Source organism: Onychomys torridus, chromosome 14 (assembly GCF_903995425.1).
Source record: "Onychomys torridus chromosome 14, mOncTor1.1, whole genome shotgun sequence".
In the NCBI taxonomy this organism is placed as follows: domain Eukaryota; kingdom Metazoa; phylum Chordata; class Mammalia; order Rodentia; family Cricetidae; genus Onychomys; species Onychomys torridus.
In genome coordinates, this window is record NC_050456.1 from 69930847 (window position 1) to 69950294 (window position 19448).

Sequence of the window (19448 nt, forward strand, 5' to 3'; positions counted from 1 at the left end):
GCCTGGTATATACACATGGGTGGAACTTCCTCTGGAGACCATGGCTCCAATTTGTACAATGAAATCACTCAAAAATGTCCTGGGTGAAATAAAAGTCAACTTGACTATAAGGATGGATAATTTCCAAGGAAACCATTACCACCATCAACAAAATGTTTCTGAAAAATGGAAAACATGAGACAGAAAATCTAGAAAACCTCCAGAATCTACCCTCAAGTGGCCCAACCACACCTGGAGATAAAGACCACATGCTGAACTGCTAGAACAGACTATGTCCAACTCCGCAGGTTCTATACAAGCCATTTATTTGAAATGTCAACTCTATGTAGGATAAAGTCAGTGTTACATGCTTATCAGTAACAGTAGAAAAATAGAACCAGTGAAAACCTCTGTACAACTGTGATGGTACTCAAAAAAGAAATGTATCGTTTACAATGCTTCACACAGACGAGTTCAAGTTTGGAGGTACCTAAATAAAAATACTATATATTTCTTTAAAAAACACTATGTACAATTGAAGCGTAAACAAGTTTTACAAAGTACTGGTTATGCAGGTTGTAGAAAACACTTGCATAGGACATGAAATCAGTTTAAGAAAGATTTCTGAGCCTTTAGCATTGAAGGCACTTGACTTTACCATTAACAGCACAACCACAAGAAACTCGGTGGTGGAGGCCAGACGTGGCACATACATGGCAAGGGGAGCTCAGGAACCTTGGGTTTTCAGCCACCCCATCTAAGAGCTGAATTCCCTAGGGCCTACCCAGATAACCTGGACAGTCATGTGCAGGTACACCCAGGACTCTTCCAGAGCATATCTGATCTCAGAGCTCACATAAACACACAAGTAGAAGATATTTCCAAGACACGAACTTGCAAACAGTCATTCTACAGAAATGGCCGCAGCATTATAATATTCTGAATATGGAAGATTGGTACAGTCATGGATATATTTTTTAGGGAAAACAAAATCAAAAGACTTGCCCAGACAATAACCACACAACAACCAGTACAACTGATGGGACAAAAAAATTTACACATCACAGAGCACTGTTCACACAGCAGTGTTGAGAGAAGATAGTACAACACCTCTAGGGCGTGCAGAATAGCTCTTAGCAAGATTATCTGAATGAGGCTTGAAAGTAACTACATGGTAGACACTGTGAACCACTGCAGACCCGGGAATAGCACCCATCACTGCGGCATTAATAGTCTATTGACTACAAAGAGCTTAACTCAGCTCTAAGAAACACATAAATGCCTTATCATTGTAAAACAATGGCCTTATGCAAATTTTGTGAAATGTATTTTTTCCCTTAAAAGGCAAGTTCAGTATTATGAACATATCTCTTTCACTGTAGACATGGGGAGTGTTGATCCTTTAACTCCCGAGAATGCGCCTGAGGTCAGCTTCGGCCCAGCTGGCGCAACATGGCATTCACCGGCTTCCATTAAGTTCTGTAGCATCAGCTTCATTCAAATGTACAAGGGTTGTGTCCATTGCTAGAACGTCAACAAGTAATGAAAGAAAATGCAATAAAGGATGACAAATGTTAAAAGCCCAAACAAAACAAAACAAAATATTCATAAAACCAAAGAGGACAGCCAACAAGGAAGCAAAAATGAAGAATTAGGTTTAGTGAAAAGGTACAGAAAGACAAATATAATCATAATCAACACAGTAAGCCCTAAAAGCCCAACAGGTCACTAAAACGCTAGGCTGGCTTGGGCCGAGGGACCGCACTCAGAAATAAAGCTAATGGTGCTGTAAAAGGGAGATGGTATATGGAAATTTAAGGATCTATATTTTGGATGATTTTATTTTTTCTCCTTACAAGCCGCAGGTGACTTTAAATGTAAGTTATTTTTCAAAATTACAAAACTAAAACAAAAACACAAGAAAAGGATCAACAGCATCTTGAGAACCTAAGCTGGTTCTCCAGCCTCAGCACTCAGAGGGGCTGGAATGGTGATTGTCCAAACGGCCTGATTGTCTCTGGCCTCAAAGGGAAATCTGGGATTTTTATGATTTGGTTCTCATTAAATTTCTATACTAAGAAAAATGCCAGTTCCTGTGGCCTAAGTTTTATATTATACATAAATACCTTCTTTTCTGAGACTGACCCTACCCAGACTTCACATTTGTAAGTACAGCATTAAAAAACTTCATAGATGGGTTCACAGCCAGAGGCACACAGTCTAATGTCCCACTGACACTTATTCTATCACACACGAAACCACATCAGTCCACAATCCCACAGATTAAAGCAAGACTTCCCTCTATTCACACAGTTTGGCCAGGTTATCTACTAAGTCACTAAAAAAAAAAAAATTATAAATTAAGTAATACTATGAACAGTGTCCACTAATTTCTCTATAATTACATCATGTGGCTAGGAAAGCACATTTAATGAATTTTCAAGAAAATGAAAAATATGAGATCAATGGTCCTAAAATGTAGAGAAACAAAACCTGTCGAGGTGAGAAAGCGTTAAGTGTACCTGCTTCTCTCTGCAGTTCCCTGCACAACACAGTCTGAACTGGAACCACCTCAAACTGTAGAAAACGATGCCTGTCAACAGGTCCCAGAAACACAGGAGGAACAGAATGGAATTGCTTTTTACTTCTGTGACACCAACTCTTAAAAATGAGCAGAGCCCCGTGGTTATGAAGGAAAAGAGCCTTCAGGTGATTGAGCCCACTTTACAGCAGATGTGCCTGCCCTGTGCAAGCCTCTGAGCTCAGGATGTCCATCATCAGGGTCAGCCACAGTCAGCGGATGCATGAGCTGCAACTAACCTGTCAGGCAACAGAACTATTGGCAGTGCCTGCCGGGGTATACAGAGATGGACACCTTCCCATCTATGAGATTATCGACTGTTACAGTTGTTGAAATGTCAGATCATTCCTGAGTGTATATCCACAGGGTAGGGTGGGGAAAGACCGTTAGAGAAACTATAGTTTCAGGAGAAATCAGATTGCCAATACCTAATAGAAACCTATTTACTTCAAAGTGCATGGAATTCACTTATACGGTAGCTCATGAAGGCTCCCTAGCCCTGCATAGTTTTAGAGTGTGAATGATTCCTAATTATATGTACACACACAGAAAAGAGGTTCCCAAATATCTTCTCCACAAAGAATGTTCAGGAAGTTTCTTTTCCTCTAAGTGCTACAGCTGTGTGTGTTTATAAAAATACAAAGTGAATGTCTAAATGATGCTGAAGTGATCTAAAAACTTAAATAACAATATATTTACATTGGAGAATAAGAAAAAAACAAAATAAAACAAAACTAAAAGCAGTCCTTAGCTTACACATTGCCCTTCCAAGGGAAAGGATTGTGAAAAACCCCATGTGTTCAGTAATTCAGAAAATGCCAAACCAGCACCTCCAGTGGAGTTCAAGTAGGACATGTAGTGTTTAACTGAAAACCAAATAGTTTTTTGGTGGTAAAGCACTATGCAACCTTCAACTTTGAATATGACACCAAAAATCCAGACATACTTTGAAAACATTAAGAAAAACGTATGCTTACAAATACCAAATGACACTTAAGACTGAAGCCCTTTTGGTTTTTTTTTTTTGTTTGTTTGTTTGTTTTTTTCCACAAAATGCAAGACAACCCAAGGCAGTCATTTCCCCCAGCACAGTGAATCACATGCAGAGCCAAACCCCTGTGTGTGACATCACCATCTCTTTCTCTTTCTCATTTGTTTTTGAGGCAGGGGCTCACATAACTAGCCTTAGTCTTGAGTTCACTATGTAACCCAAGATGACCTTGAACATCTGATCTGCTGCACACACCTCCCAAGTGCTGGGATTACAGGTGTGCATGCACATACCCAAGCCCAGTTCTACTGTTTTCTAATACTAAGGTCTAATTTCCTTAGACCTTTTTGGAGTGAGTGAGTAACTCTACTCCAGACTCTACAAGGGTCTTGATAATGCCCATACTATAATTACAGTAGCCGCAGACTGGGCACCAAGGTTTTCCTCCTTCCCGTTCTTTACTGAACCCCAAAACTTCATGGCCTGGACTAGACTCCTGCTGTGGGGAATGAAGACTGGCTTTCAAGACTCATAAAAAAGAATGACATCAGATTTATGGAGACTGAGCAGGAAGATGTCTGAACTGAAACAATCACTGAAAGAGAGAGGAGCGTTTGATGTGCTGTTCTTTGGAATTTCTATAATTAAAAAATAAACACAACTATTTTGTAAGAAAATACATCTTAGTGTGCAACCCAATGCACGTGGAAACTGGTAGATGATAGGTAAAATGCAAAAAAGTATGAAAATACAGTCCTTTAAATGTGGCAATAAAGTTTAACACACTGTTATAAAATCAATACAAATAAAATAAATGTACAAGTGCAAAAAAATTAGTCATCTGTAAAGAAGAAGAAAGCGCCAGCTTGCTTTCTCTTTAAGATGCTTCCCACCCAACTGTTTCACACAAAAGAGACGGATGCAGCATTCAAAATAACCCTCTTAGCATGCCATGTATAATAAACATATATACACATAGAAACTAGAATAAAATGTGAGACTGAGCTGGCATCAATAAACCGGTCAGTAAGTTGTTGGGTTACATCATAAAACAGAATGTTTCACATCTCAGGCACAGACTCGAAGCTGCTTTCAGAGGGCAGACTTTTTGTAGAGGAAGTCTGGCTTGCTTGGTGACCTCCTTCCTCTGCTTATGGAATCATCCCTTTCCAGATCTGTGTTTCTCTGAGCTCCGTGGCTCAGGGACTCATTGTCTGTCAGTCTTCTACTGGATCGCTCTTCTAGAGCTTCAGAGCTACATGCAGAATGGGAAGGTCTGTTAGGTGTCAGCCCAAAGGTCAAGTCAGTTTCTACTGCAGTTCGTGCCCTGACATGAGCTGGACCATTGCCAGCATTTTCTGAGGCTGCCGAAGGAAAGTCTGACCTCAGGGGAGGCTGCTCAACAACATCCAGGCGAATTGGCTCACTCTTCTGCTTGTGGAGCTGTCCATCAGGAGAAAGTGGATATTCTCTCCTAGCGTCTTCCTGTTTTTTAGGAGAGGTCTGACCAGGTAGGTAAGCTGACTTTAAGCCATTTGGTGATGCCTTATTGTGGCTGTACAAGTCTGGACCAAAATGTCTACCATGGGAAGGGGAAGGAGTGCGTCTGCCTGGAGCAGGGGTGGAAGGTCTGCAAGCAGCATTTGAGAAGTCATAGAGATCTGGGTATTCCTGCTGATTTTCTCTACCATCTGCTTTCTGCTCTAGTGTGTGTTTTTTTCGAGACGTGTGTGTATGTCTCTGTGGAATACATGAGAGATGCTGGGGAGGCCCTGGTCCTGCTTCAGAAACTGGCTGGCATAATTCTGTGTCTGCTGCAAGCTCTGGGAGCCTCCTGTCCTTGAGTGAGAGTGTGGACACCCCCATTGCGATATCTGGCATCAGATCATTCAGCACAGGCTGTGTACACTAAAACAGAAACAAAGGGGAATGATTAAAAAGAAAAGGAATCACATATCTCTTTCAAATCCTTTCAAGATTACAAAGTACATGCTTGTATTTAGGAGTCATAAAAATACACAAAATTATACACATAAGAATAATACAAACAACTACACTTTCCTACAGAGGTTATTGCTGTTAGCATTATGTAGCTCTCTAGCTTTGTACCTATGAATCTGTATTAATCTCAAAATTTAATGTACATACATCATTCAATTTTCTTTGAGATTACTTGATTACCAAATAACATTTTACTATATTGGTGAGATATAATTTAATCATTCTCCTACTAGGTTTCTCCCATCTCCCTTCTCTCTCCTTCACCCTACCCCACTCTGAGACAGGGTTTCTCTATGTACCCTGGCTGTTCTGGAACTCACTCTGTAGACCAGGCTAGCCTTGAACTCAGAGAGATCTGTCTGCCTCGGCCACCCAAACACTGAGATTAAAGGCATGTGTCACCATTGCCTGGCTGCGGCAGGTTCTCTTAAACAAACCTAGAACTCACTGATAATGGCTAATCTGGCTAGCCATCTTACTCTGGGGAATCCCTTTTCAAGCTTCTGAGGCTGGAATTAGAAGTGGGTTGCCACATCTTCCTGTCTTTTATGTGGGCTCTAGAGATCTAAACTTAAGTCTGGAGCTAGAGAGATGGCTCAGTGATTAAGAGAACTGTCTGCTCGTCCAAAGAACCTGGGTTTTATTCCCAGCATCCACATGGTGGCTAACAACTGTCTATAATTCCAGTTCCAGGGGATCCAATACCCTCTCCTGACCTTCATGGACATCAGGCATGCATGTGGTACACAGATTATATGCATGTAAAATAATCACACACACACACACACACACACACACACACACACACACACCAAAACAACAACAAAAAAACCAAAACCCCCAACAATTTGGGTCTTGCTTGCACAAGAAGACTTGACATGCAAAGCCACTTCTCACACTCTTGGCCTGGCCTTCGAGACACGGTCTTATTGCGTGGCTGGCCGGCCTGGGGTCTGCAGCAGTTCTCATTCTCTGCTTCTTGCGCACGGGGATTAAAGCTGTACCACTACGCCAGCTTTTGAATTTCCATTTTCCAAGTGTCCAAGTTGAACCCATCTTTCTACCTCAAACTCCCACAGCACAACCCTAACCCTGACCCTGAGGGTGTGCTACCACACCTAGCTCTACTATTAGAACTTTGGGTTATTTACATTTTTTCACTATACTCAGGACTGTATGAGTGAATATATTAATAAATAGCCTTTAAAGGGAATTGTACTTAAATTATAAAATAGAACGCTGGGTGGTGGTGGTGGCGGCGGCGGCGGCGGCGGTGGCGGCGGCGGCGGCGGCACTCGGGAGGCAGAGCCAGGCAGATCTCTGTGAGTTCAAGGCCAGCCTGGTCTACAGAGTGAGATCCAGGACAGCCTCCAAAGCTACAGAGAAACCCTGCCTCAAGAAAAAAAAACAAACAAAATAAAATATAAAATAGAACTTCTGTAAACTGTAAGGCTTGGCCACTGGAAAGCAGAGAGAGAGGGAGGGACCAGAAGGGAGAAGGATAATAATCTGACCCATATATATAGTATATACTAGCTCATCATTTCCTATGAGGTCTATTTTATTTTTCCCCATTGAATGCTGCTGACAGCACATGACAGAATATGAAGAGTTAGAAGCCATTGTTGTTTTTCTCAAATCTATTACATAAAACAGAAGTCCAAACTCTAGAAGCTCAAAAATCAGATGAAAACCCTTCTCTCAATTATCACCTGCTCGACATAGCAACCAAAGCTGAGTCAAATGAGGATCTGATGGATTAGCTGGCAGTAGGTGGACCCATGTGTGAGGACTTTTATTTCGGCTGTTTTTTTAAACGGGGAGACTTTGCCACACCGGCCCTGATGGACTATCGGTCACAGTGCACAGGAGAACAGAAGATGCTACCTAAGTGCTTGCACAGAGGGTCAGGCACTGGTATGCACATGTGCACTGCTACTCACTGCACTGCATCCACCTGGCAGCGATCAGAACGCCACTTCAGACACCTCAAGCGTTTCCTATCTGTGCTTGTCCTCCTTTTCCATTCCCCAGAAGGGAATGCTTCCAGCTAGTCAGTAACACTTCTGGGTGTTGTTGAATCCCAGCAGGGTCCCTGGAGCTGGAGAAATAGTTCCTGAGGTCCCATACCTTTGATTTAGAGAAAGTTACCCAAAGGTAGACTTACCACTTGCTTCTCAGGTATTACTGCTGCTGAGGCGGCAGCAGCTGCAGCAGCAGCAGCAACCGTCTGTCTTCCCAGGCCTGTGGTGTTGGTACAATCAGGAGGGGCTACTTTAACCACTGGCAAATAGACTGGGGGAGGGCCAGGTTTAGGAGCTGTTCGGGAGTGAAACAGTGAATGATTACAGGGGTAAGAAAATGAACGAGAAGGGTGATGACTGGGAGGCCGTGGTTTCCAGCCTGTCTTGAGCTGGTTATGGATTGGAGTGGCTGGAGGGTGGTATGGAGGGGGAGGAGGGGGCAAAGGTGGATGGAAGGCCACAAAAGAGTCCAGGTCTGTAAACATGGTTTCTGCTGCAGGTGTACTGTTAACACGACATCTCCCAGGCTGTCTCATTGTCAAGAGCGGACTTTCATCCCCAAAACGTTCATCAGGAAAGAACTTGTGAGGATTCTGAGAAAGATTAACAAAAACAAAAAGTTAGCATTTTAGCCTAGGCTGCCCTTAAACTTGTAACATAATTAAGGATGACCTTGAGCTTCCTATCTTCCTGCTTCAGCCTCCCTACTGTTGGGATTACAGGTGTGTCCTGAAAACTGACCTTCTCTGCCTCAGCTTCCACGTGTGGGGATTCCATGTGTGTGCCACTCCATCTGGTTTTAGGTTTGTATTTTTATTAGCAGAGTTAATAAATGGAAATTTACAGGTTGAGAGAGTTAAGTCAGGTACTTTAAAAACAAGCAAACAAAGCTTTTAGCAGAAATGAAAGCCTTACCATGGTTTTCTAGGCCAGAAGCTGGAAGGAAAAATGACTTTATTGAGAGTACAAAGGGCTGGAGTGAAGCCGGGGCAGACAGCCAAAGCTGCTCCACTGAATCGTCCAGCACCCACGCCAGTCAGCTTTAATACGATCATGTGATGAAGCCAAACTCCAGTAGTCAGACAATTCAAATATGCCACTGCTAAAAACATAAAACCAAGGAAGGGCTGGGCAGGTGGATCTCTGTGAGCTCAAGGCCAGCCTGGTCTGTTACACAGACGTTATTTGGGGGTGGCAGTGGCAGGGATGGGGCAAGGAAGGATCTTTCTACAAAGTTTCTATACAACATCTAAGTATCTATCTAAAGTAAATACAGAATATCATTCTTTACACATTATGTATCAGTGAGTTTGATTAAGATACTGATAAATGGGCTGGAGAGATGGCTCAGAGGTTAAGAGCACTGGGCAATCTTACAGAGTTCCCAAGTTCAATTCCCACCAACCACATGGTGGCTCACAACCATCTCTAGTGAGATCTGGTGCCCTCTTCTGGCCTGCAGATGTACATGCAGGCAGAACACAGTATACATAATAAATAAATCAAAAAAAAAAGATACTACTAATACATGTAGAATATTTCTATACAATTTATGAGATTAAGATACTTTTTTGTTTTTTAAAGACAGGGTCTTTGCTGGGCAGTGGGCACATCCCTTTAATCCCAGCACTTGGGAGGCAGAGGCAGGTGATCTCTGAGTTCAAGGCCAGCCTGGTCTACAGAGCTAGTTCCAGGACAGCTAAGGCTACACAGAGAAACCCTGTCTTGAAAAAGCAAAAATAAATAAATAAATAAATAAACAATTTAATAAACAAATAATAAAATAAAACCAACCAACCAACAAAACAAAACCCAAAACCAGGGTCTCACTATATAGCTTTCACTAGCTTGGAACTCCCAATGCAGGCCAGGGTAACCTTCAACTCAGAGCTCTGCCTGCCTCTGCTTCAATTAAAATGCTGGAATTAAAAGCATGTGGCCACACACCCTTTCAGAAAATACAATTGAAAATGGCAAAGAGAATGGAAATGACCCTAACAAGGATGACACCAACAGCCACGCTAACACTGAAGGTGAACACTCGCATGGCCTTGGCCATGAACAAGGAACTGTGGGCGACTAAGGAGTGCTGCGAGTGGGGGAAATACTGTTCCCCAGAGAGGAGCCCAGCAATCTGCTATCCAACACCAAATGGTCAGTCCTGGAAACATACACGTAAGCAAGACAATATACACTGAGCAGGTCCTATTTACAAAGCTAGGAATACATACACATACATACATACCCCAACAATAATCCCTCCCCCTCACAGGGTGTCTCTGTGTAGCTTTGGAGTTTTTCCTGGATCTCACTTGGTAGCCCAGGCTGGCCTCGAACTCACAGAAATCCACCTGCCTCTGCCTCCCAGGTGCTGAGATTAAAGGTGTGCACCACCGCCAAACAATAATTAAAGAGAGCAGGGGGATACATGGGAGGGGTGGGACAGGGAGAAATGATAAGACTATAATTATAATCTCAAAAAATAAAAAAAACTATATGAAAAAAGTTAAATATTATATTGTATAGCCTTATTGATGGAAGCAATAGTAAAGACAGACCTAAATTATTTGCTGCCTTGCCAAAGGACACCATGCCACATTAACCATTTGCATGGGTCAACTAAGGTTAATAGTATTTGGGGGCAAGAAAGTTTGCATCATTTAGCCAGATGAAATTAAATTTTATTTAGTTATCATTTAGATATTTTCATTAGACTATTTTATAAGCCCTGTTTTAATTGTAAAACTGTTACTGCTTTTGTATCCAAATTACTAGACATGAGGGATTTTTTCTTGCTAGGTTAAAAAAAATAAATAAAGGCACTTGTTCCATGAGTCTCAGGCTTGCCCTCTCCCCCAGGGTTTCTCTGTGTAGCTCTGGCTGTCCTGGAACTTGTTCTGTAGACCAGGCTGGCCTCAAACTCAGAGATCAGCCTGCCTCTGCCTCCCGTGCTGGGATTATAGTCGTATACCACCACTGCCTGGGTAGGCTTGTGTTTGAAAACAATTCCTAAGAGAGAAGAGAGAAGAAACAAGAAACCTGAAAGACCTGTGAGCATAACAGAAAGCCAATCCAGAAATCCAGTGACCAGCGAATGAGCAGTGAGATCTGGAGTTTTCTATTCTCTCTTCAATCTTGACTGAGATTCTGCAGTAAGCACTTACTAGATGCTCATTATGCCCCAGGTACATTGGTGCTTTCTATCACGTCCTAGCTTCACTTTACAGGTGAGGAAAGAGATGTTCGGAGTGGTTAAGTAACTGGATCTACTCAACAGTTTAGGAAGCAGCAGAGCCAACTCTGCTCAGGCTGCTTTTTCACACTGCCTCTCACCAGGAGAAACTGCAGAAACCCGCAGGCTATTACAGACACCAGAACAGCAACAGAGGCAGCACAGAACAAGTAGGAAGAAAAAGCAGCTCAGGTAACACACCTGCCTGACATTCCAGGTTCCCTCTTCCCCTCAGTATTGTGTTCTACCTGCAAGAGCTCTGCAGCAGCATCTGCAAGACCAAACTCTCTCAGCACTCGGATCTGGATCTCATAGCTGACGGTGGCGCCCTCCCCGCAGTTCAGTGCATAGGCTCTCTGCACCTGCTCCGTGTGCCGCAGTTCCTGCAGGCGCCTCACCATGTCTTTCATAATGAGGAGACGAGGAACTAGAAGGAGAAAGACAGGATTCTTGAGCTACACAAGACTACCCAGCATGCACAAGGAGAAACATGCTATGGCAGAATCTTCTCAGACACCTTTTAGTTGCTTGGAAATGTTCAGTTTATGTCGCCAATTATTTTCCAAGGTTTGAAAACTTCTCTGAGCCCCCAAAGCTCTGGATTATACTAAACAGCTTCTGATCTTGTATCTTTTTTTTTTTTTTTTTTTGGTCACAGTTTCAAATAAAACTTTACTGGTATGTCCCAGCACTAAGAAGGCAGAGGCAGGTGGTTCTCTACTTCAAGGCCAGCTTGTTCTACATAGCAAGTTCTAGGACAGCCAGGGCTACACAGAGAAAACCTAACCAGACAAAAACCAAAAACTAAATCACTTTACTTGTACCTACTCTTTTCAGAAGGTGAGGGTATCTCAAATATATTCACTATTAGGGCTGTAATGCAGCTCAGTGAGACAGTGCTTGCCTAGCTTCAATTCCCAGCATCACAAACAAATAAATGTCAACTGACTGTTTTGAGTTCTGACCACACACCAGGCAGGGACATTCAAGGTTACAGAACAAAAGGCATGAACTCTGTTTTAAAAAAATTCTGGCTTTCGTTACAGTAAATTAAGTAAGCAAATACAGTGTAGGAAGCAGCACCAGGCTTGACTGAGGGCAGGAGGAAGGCTTCTTAAGACAAGCAGAGTCTTGACAAATGAAGGTTCTGGAAACTAAGCAGGCAAATAAAGCAGGGAAGCTTTCTGAGCAGACGTCAGGTGCATGTAACATATGCATGTGAGAGACAGCAGGACACAAACAGCTGGCTCCACAGAACTCAGTGCTCAAGGGTGCACACTACAAGATTACTGACAGACGACAGGGGAGCAATTTAAGCACATTCTGTGTACATCAGAAGTCATGTAAACAGGGGATAATAGGACCAGAGCTGTGACTCTCAAGAGTACTGACAGATAACAGGTGAGCAATTTAAGCACATTCTGTGTACATCAGAAGTCATGTATACAGGGGGGATAATAGGACCAGAGCTGTGACTCTCAAGAGTACTGACAGATAACAGGGGAACAATTTAAGCACATTCTGTGTACATCAGAAGTCATGTAAACAGGGGGATAATAGGACCAGAGCTGTGACTCTCAAGAGTACTGACAGATAACAGGTGAGCAATTTAAGCACATTCTGTGTACATCAGAAGTCATCGTATACAGGGTACTGACAGATAACAGGTGAGCAATTTAAGCACATTCTGTGTACATCAGAAGTCATGTATACAGGGGGATAAATAGGACCAGAGCTGTGACTCTCAAGAGTACTGACAGATAACAGGGGAACAATTTAAGCACATTCTGTGTACATCAGAAGTCATGTAAACAGGGGGATAATAGGACCAGAGCTGTGACTCTGTGACCAGCACTCTGAAACTATTTAACACAAGTGTGAACTTGACACAGCTGTAGTTACTGCAGAGGAGGGAACCTCAATTGAGCAAATGCCTCCATAAGACCGAGCTGCTGGCTTGCCTGTAGGGTATTTTCTTAATTAGTGATTGATGGGGAGGGCCTAGCCCATTGTGGGTGGTGTCACCCTTGGGCTGATGGTCCTTAGTTCCATAAGAAAGCAGACTGAGCAAGCCATGGGGAACAAGCCAGTAAGCAGCACCCCCCATGGCCCCTGTGTCAGCTCCTGTCTCCAGGTTCCTGTCCTGTTTGAGTTCCTGTCCTGACTTCCTTCAACAATGAACAGTGATGTGGAAGTGTAAGCCAAATAAACCCTTTCCTCCCCTAGTTGCTTTTGGTCATGGTGTTTCATACAGCAACAGTAAGCCTAACTAAGAGAACAGGAGAACCAGGCATGGGGGCACACACCTTTAAGCCTAGCACTTGGGAGGCAGAGACAGGTGCATCTTTATGAGTTCGAGGCCAGCTTGGTCTACATAGAGAATTCTAGGACAGACAGGGCTGTTACACAGAGAAATTCTGTCTTGAAAAACAAAACAACAACAGCAACAACAACACACAACAGGAGGAAGCAAATGGCCTGGAGCTACCCTTACTGTAGTTTTATTGGAACACAGCCATACTCTTTCATTTGAGTATCAACAAACATATTTGTGTGACCACTTAGTAGCTCTGAGTGAGGTTATATGGCCACAGAGCAGAAACTAGAGTAGAAGACAGGCATAAAAACCACTTGGGAACTGAACTGAGGCAAACAGGTGATGGAAGCCTACAGATTCATGACATAATTGCTAGAGTGGGAGCTACAGTTTCCTGAGTGCTTACTCTGAACCAGGCAGACTCCTAAGAATACAGCTGTGACACTTCATTAAACCCTCACAATGATGCTAGAGAAGATGCATTATCTGCATTCCACAGATGAGGAAATTAATGTTCGGTCCAAAGTCATGTAATAAGTGGTACGCTAGACAGTCTTCTCCAATAAGCTTCATAACCTTTTCGTAGTATGTTGAGAAGGACAGAAAAAAAAAAAAACCTTGATAGGGTCGTGTCTCATTAGCTAAATGACAGAGACAAGTTTTACTTTCCTAATCATACCGTGAATGTTTTGGGATTTTGAAGTTAAATTCTAAAATGAAGTTATACTGGCATGAATCTGCACTGTCTCAAATGTAAAGAAAACACTACAGGCTGGGTGTCGTGGCACAGGTTTTTAATCCTAAAACTTGGGAGACAGAGGCAGGTGGATCTCTATGAGTACAAGGCCAACCTGATCTACACAGTTTCCAAACAGGGAAGAAAAGAAAAAGAAAATAGAAGGCACAGTCACTGCAGCAAAGCTTCAAACTGTAGGAGAGTCTAAAAACTCTCTCTTCACATTGTTACCCAATGTACACCTAAGCAACCTACAGTAGCCAGATACGCTAACAACTGATGAAAGATTACAGTTCAGAATAGCACCGTGGATCTGATGGAAAGTTCTGTCACCATGTTGCTCATCTTTCCTGAGCAGAAATGAATGGTACTATTTATAATGCCACAGTTCGTTGGATTTATTTTAAATCCTGCAATGGCACTGGCAAGGTCTAGCAGTTAAGTTTCTGACCACTACTTACCACTCTCTGCAGGAGCTAACAGTGACAGCATTTGGGAAGAGGACAGAGCAGACTACATCACCTCTTGAAGGTTTTTGTTTCTAAGACAGGGGTTCATTATGTAGCTCAGGATCTTCTTGCCTTTCTTTTCCTCATGGGTTCTAGCATGACAGGTGTGCCATCATGCCTGCCTTGAAAAGACTCTCATAGAAAAAAATATAAAAAAATCTGAACTCCTGTAAATCAGTTGTTCTTAACAGGAATGATTCTGCTCCGCAGGACCTATCTGGCAATGGAACAATGCACAAAGAATACTGAAATGTGGGAAGAATTAGCATGTGTAAGAGGGTTAAAACAGCAATTATACAAAGAAATCAAATAGGTAACGAATTACCTGGAATTTCATTGGCTACAACCGATGGAGGGCTTGACTGGTTACTGCTGCTCTGCTGGTGGCTAATCATGTGGCAGCACTGTGGCACGGCATTGCTGACCATGTAAAGTGTGTCTGGGACGTTGGACATTCGAACCATTCGTAGCCGCACCAGGTCTGTCTGTTCCACCATCATCTCATCCAGCACTGACTGAACATTGAAACAGAGCTGGTCAACCTGCACACTTGCAGCAAGACATCATCATCATATGAAAAGAAATGAGGCTATTGTTGCTCATGTTTAAATTAGTGGTGAAAGGAATAATCTCTTTTTGAGTATCTTGAAAAGATACAATCATCTTCTTCTGAAAAGTTTGACTATAAGATTAATCAGAAATAAATTATAAACAAACCATAAAGTGTTTACATATGCTAAGTATCAGAAGCAACAAAAATGGTCAAAATACAAAATATTATTAGGCCAGACATTGTGATACACATCTGAGTTGAATATAATTGGCCCCCACAAGCTCATAGGGAGTGGCATTATTAGGAGGTGTGGCTTTGTTGGAGGAAGTATGTCACTGTGGGGGTGGCTTTGAGGTCTCACGCATACCCAAGGCATGCCCAGTGCCTTGGTCTACTTCCTGTTGCCTGCAGCTCCTTCTCCAGTACCATGTCTGTGCGCACACTGCCAGTCTCACTGCCATGATCATATGGACTAAACCTCTGAAACTGTTAAGCCACCACCTCAAATAAATGTTTTCTTTTATAAGAGTTGCTGTGGTCGTGGTGTCTCTTTATAGCAATAGAAACCCTAAGATATCATCTTTAATTCTAGCACTTAGGCTGCAGGGACAGGCAGGTCTGTGAGTTCTAGGCCAGCCTGGTCTACAGTGATTTCCAAAATAGCCAGGGTTAGACAATGAGGCCCTGTTTCAAAGGGTAATATGTCTCATATAAAAATTATTGCTACTTAACAGACCTATGAATAAGCCCAATTTTGTTATATAAGTTCTAGTGCATCTATCTCACTAAACCGCAGAATGGCCCAAATAACATAGTATATGAACATTCTCCACATTTACAGAGGAACTCTTCTTAGGCACAGGCCCAGTGCCACACCTGGTGAGTGTTCTGGCTGCCCAGCCTTGGAGCAGGAGAGAACAGGTAGCTGTTGCATGAGCAACATCAAGTGCTGCACTTACTCCAGAGAGGCCAGACCCAACCACTGCGCCTTTCTATTTTAGATTTGCTCACAATGTCGACCACTCCGGAAGTTTATTCCCTGGGACCCTTGTAAAGGTGGAAAGAGAGTAACTGACTTCACCAAGTTGTCCTCTGACCTCCACTCACGCTATATAGCACATGTGCCCACATGTATATTATGCGTGTGTGGCTGGATGGGTTAAGGGCACTGCTTGTGTTGGCTTTTTGCCAGGTATAGTGTGGTGCACACCTTTGATTCAAGGACTTTGGAGGCAAGCAGACCTCTGTGAGTTAAGAGGCTAGCCAGGGATACAAAGTGAGACACTGTCTCAAAAAAAAAAAAAAAAAAAAAAAATCTTGTTGATTTCAAAGACTTTATTAGTTTCTCAAACTCCACACCAACATTATGTGTGAATACATCTAATAAAACTTAGTGTTTTGTTTTTATATTATTATATTTTCTTGGAGAGTTCTCTATGTTAAAGTAAACACAGAGCCTGCTACTTACTAACAAGCTTGAAACTTAGTTTAAATGCTTACCCTAAAACTAAACTGAACTCAAATGTCGGCTATTCTGGAAGATTACTCTGAGGTCACATGTCTCTCAGTTTATGAGGAAGATAAGCAAATGCAGCCTCCTTCAGACATTTCCCTGCTCTCTAGACCATAAAGCACAGCTATGTCATGCAATTACAATGATTTACAAGGCAGTGAGGGAAAATACATCTCAACAAGTTTGAAAAACATCTTTGATAATTAAACATTTCAGGAAATTACTGACAAATTAGAATTTACTTTCATTTTCCCTATTACTAGAAGTCTGGGCCACTTCCAAATAGTAAATTAAATTTCTGTGCATGTGGTTGGTAATAAACTCCTCTATCATTACCTTCGCTTCTTCCACATAGGGAGAAAACAGCCGAGGACGAACATATATGCCAGCATTCTTTTGACGTAACCAGGCATTTGACTTTCCTCCTTCTGTTGTAGGGAGCATGTCTGATGGGGGAGTACTGATCAAGCCTCTTTTCATCTTAAAAACAAATAAATGTTTTTTTTTAAAGATAAATATATGCAGCACAATATTAGTAACACAGCAATATTTACACCTATAAAACACACTGCACAAACTTTACCACCATTCAAGTAAGAACTTAGGAATGTTATTATGTAAATTTAGCAATACCCTAAATGTTCGGTAGTAGTAAAGAATTCAGCACTAAGAAAGTACCAAAATTGTCCATTTTCCTTTAGAAGGATGTTTTTACAAAGACACAAATACAAACTCATTAATTTAGATTAATTTGCACAACATCTGATAAAAGCTGATTTCCCTCCCTTGTTCATTTTCCTTCCACCCCTAACCAAGACAAGATAACATGGAGCTGGCCTTACTTTATAGCACAGGACACTAGATAGTGCATGCTCTTCTCAGGGAGTGTGACCTGGCACCAACCCCAAATTAGTGTGGTTCTGGAATCGGGGATTAAGATTAAGTTGTTTAAATGTCACCTTGTGCTTCCCTCACTGATGCTATGACCCATAAATCAGGCCCCTTAGGTCTTACTGTCACGGGAAAGATCAAACAACAGTCACACTAAACACGTGCTATGGTGTGCACTTGCACCTACTAAGAGAAAGAACATGGCAGTGTACAGCCACAAGCAAACTTATATTGGGCTAAGTCTGGAATGAAGAACAAACAAGTACATCGTTCTTTTTTTTTTTTTTTTAATATTTATTTATTATGTATACAGCATGTTTGACTGCAGGCCAGAAGAGGGCACCAGATCTCATTATAGATGGTTGTGAGCCACCATGTGGTTACTGGGAACTGAACTCAGGACCTCTGGAAGAGCAGCCGGTGCTCTTAACCACTGAGCCGTCTCTCCAGCCCCCAAGTACATCGTTCTTAAACAATGTCCCAACAATACTTTTCTAGATAAAATACAAGAATTAATCTTGGCCGGGTGGTGATGGCGCATGCCTTCAATCCCAGCACTCAGGAAGCAGAGGCAGGCAGATCTCTGTGAGTTCGAGGCCAGCCTGATCTACAGAATGAATTCCAGGACAGCCAGGGTTACACAGAGAAACCCTGTCTTGAAAAACAAAACCTACACCTAGCAAGCACAAGGTCCTGGGTTCGATCCTCAGCTCAGAAAAAAAAAAAGGAGAAAAACAAAACCAAGAAAAAACAAACAAACAAACAAGAATCAATCTGGTTTGAGTCCAGAGTTTTAAACAGAATTGCAAATTATTTCCCCAGGTTTATTCCTTTTAAATATAACAACATCTACCTGATACGTTAGTTTATAAATTATTTTAATAAGACATAGTATAGTATTTTAAAAAGTAGAGGAAAAAAAATCAATATCTGTTATAACTGATTCTATTGATATATTTTCTTTTAGATTATTCCAAGTAAAGTTTTGCCTAACTGAATTTTAGACTATATAAAAATGTATTATATTTTTTAAAGGGTTTTCAAGGCAGTGTTTTTTCTGTGCAGTCCTGGCTGTCCTCAAACTCATAGATCCACCTGTCTCTGTCTCCTGAGTGCTGGGACTAAAGGTGTGTGCCACCACATCTTTTTTTGTAGTTGTTGAGACCAGTTCTCACTATGTAGCCCTGTTTGGCATGTAACTGAAGAGATTTGCTGTCTCTGCCTCTAGAGTACTGGGATTAAGGGTTTGTGCTACATGTCCAACTTTTATATCCTTTTAAAAGATTTATCATTAGCATTTTTTATGTTGCTGTATCAGTCTTTGTTTGTTTGTTGAGGCATGATGCCAGTCTCTATTTGACCACGCTGGCCTAGAACTCATATATTTGCCTGCCTCTGCCTCTGGAGTGCTGGGATTAAAGATGTACACCATTCTGCCTGGTGCTGTGATACTCTTTCTTTTAGTACATTAGGCCATGAATTTGTACTGAGTGGGCTCCAGCAGCTCAAGCTCCTTCCTGTTAGTCCTTACAAAGTATGCTTCTTTGGGTGGAGCAGGCTAGCACTTCAGCTGAACTCATTGCTTTTCTCTTTGGCTTCCTTTTTCTTCTGGTCATTTTCCTTCACCCACTTCTGGAAGCTGTCTTTGCTCTTAGAGTGCTTCAGGTGCTCAATCTGCACATTAATTCTCTTGGCCAGAGTCTTGCCCTTAACTTGCTTACAATGAGGCCCACGGCATGCTGGGGTGACATTGTGGACTCTTCTGGTTTTGCCATGGCAACACTTATGGGACATTCCTTTTTGAACAGTGCCCATTCCCTTAATGTCTACAATCTCACCCTTCTTGTAGATTCGCATGTACGTGGCCAAAGGAACGGCTCCATGTTTCCTAAAAGGCCTGGAGAATATACAGTGAGTGCCCTCCTCTCTCCCTTTGTGTTCGGCATTTTGGCGAGTTATGAAAGATGGCTACTGCCACCAAAAAGCAGTACTCTTATTATTCAAGGCAGCAAAATATTCTCTTGGATAGTCATATATATGAACATATTGAGGGCTCCTGATAGCATGAATAACTGCTGTACAGACTGCTGCAATCAACAAAGATGCCGCTGTACCTCCACC

At 42.2% G+C, this 19448-nt stretch overlaps 1 protein-coding gene and 1 pseudogene across 3 annotated transcripts in view; both read right to left on the bottom strand.

Moving 5' to 3' along the window:
* Positions 1–288: 288 nt before the first annotated feature.
* The window catches only part of Btbd7 (BTB domain containing 7), a 102723-nt gene continuing 83563 nt past the window's right edge, over positions 289–19448 (bottom strand). For 2 of the 3 annotated variants that reach the window (XM_036205839.1, XM_036205840.1), the window contains exons 7-11: positions 16773–16916; positions 14696–14885; positions 11057–11235; positions 7720–8169; positions 289–5459 (exon numbers count right to left, since the gene is read on the bottom strand). In XM_036205839.1, coding sequence (XP_036061732.1) covers positions 4644–5459; positions 7720–8169; positions 11057–11235; positions 14696–14885; positions 16773–16916 — 1779 coding nt within the window. In that variant the 3' untranslated portion in view covers positions 289–4643. Of the gene's footprint in view, positions 5460–7719; positions 8170–11056; positions 11236–14695; positions 14886–16772; positions 16917–19448 lie in introns of those variants that run through there. The other variant, XM_036205841.1, reaches the window with a different exon arrangement.
* LOC118595612 lies at positions 18796–19282 on the bottom strand (annotated as a pseudogene).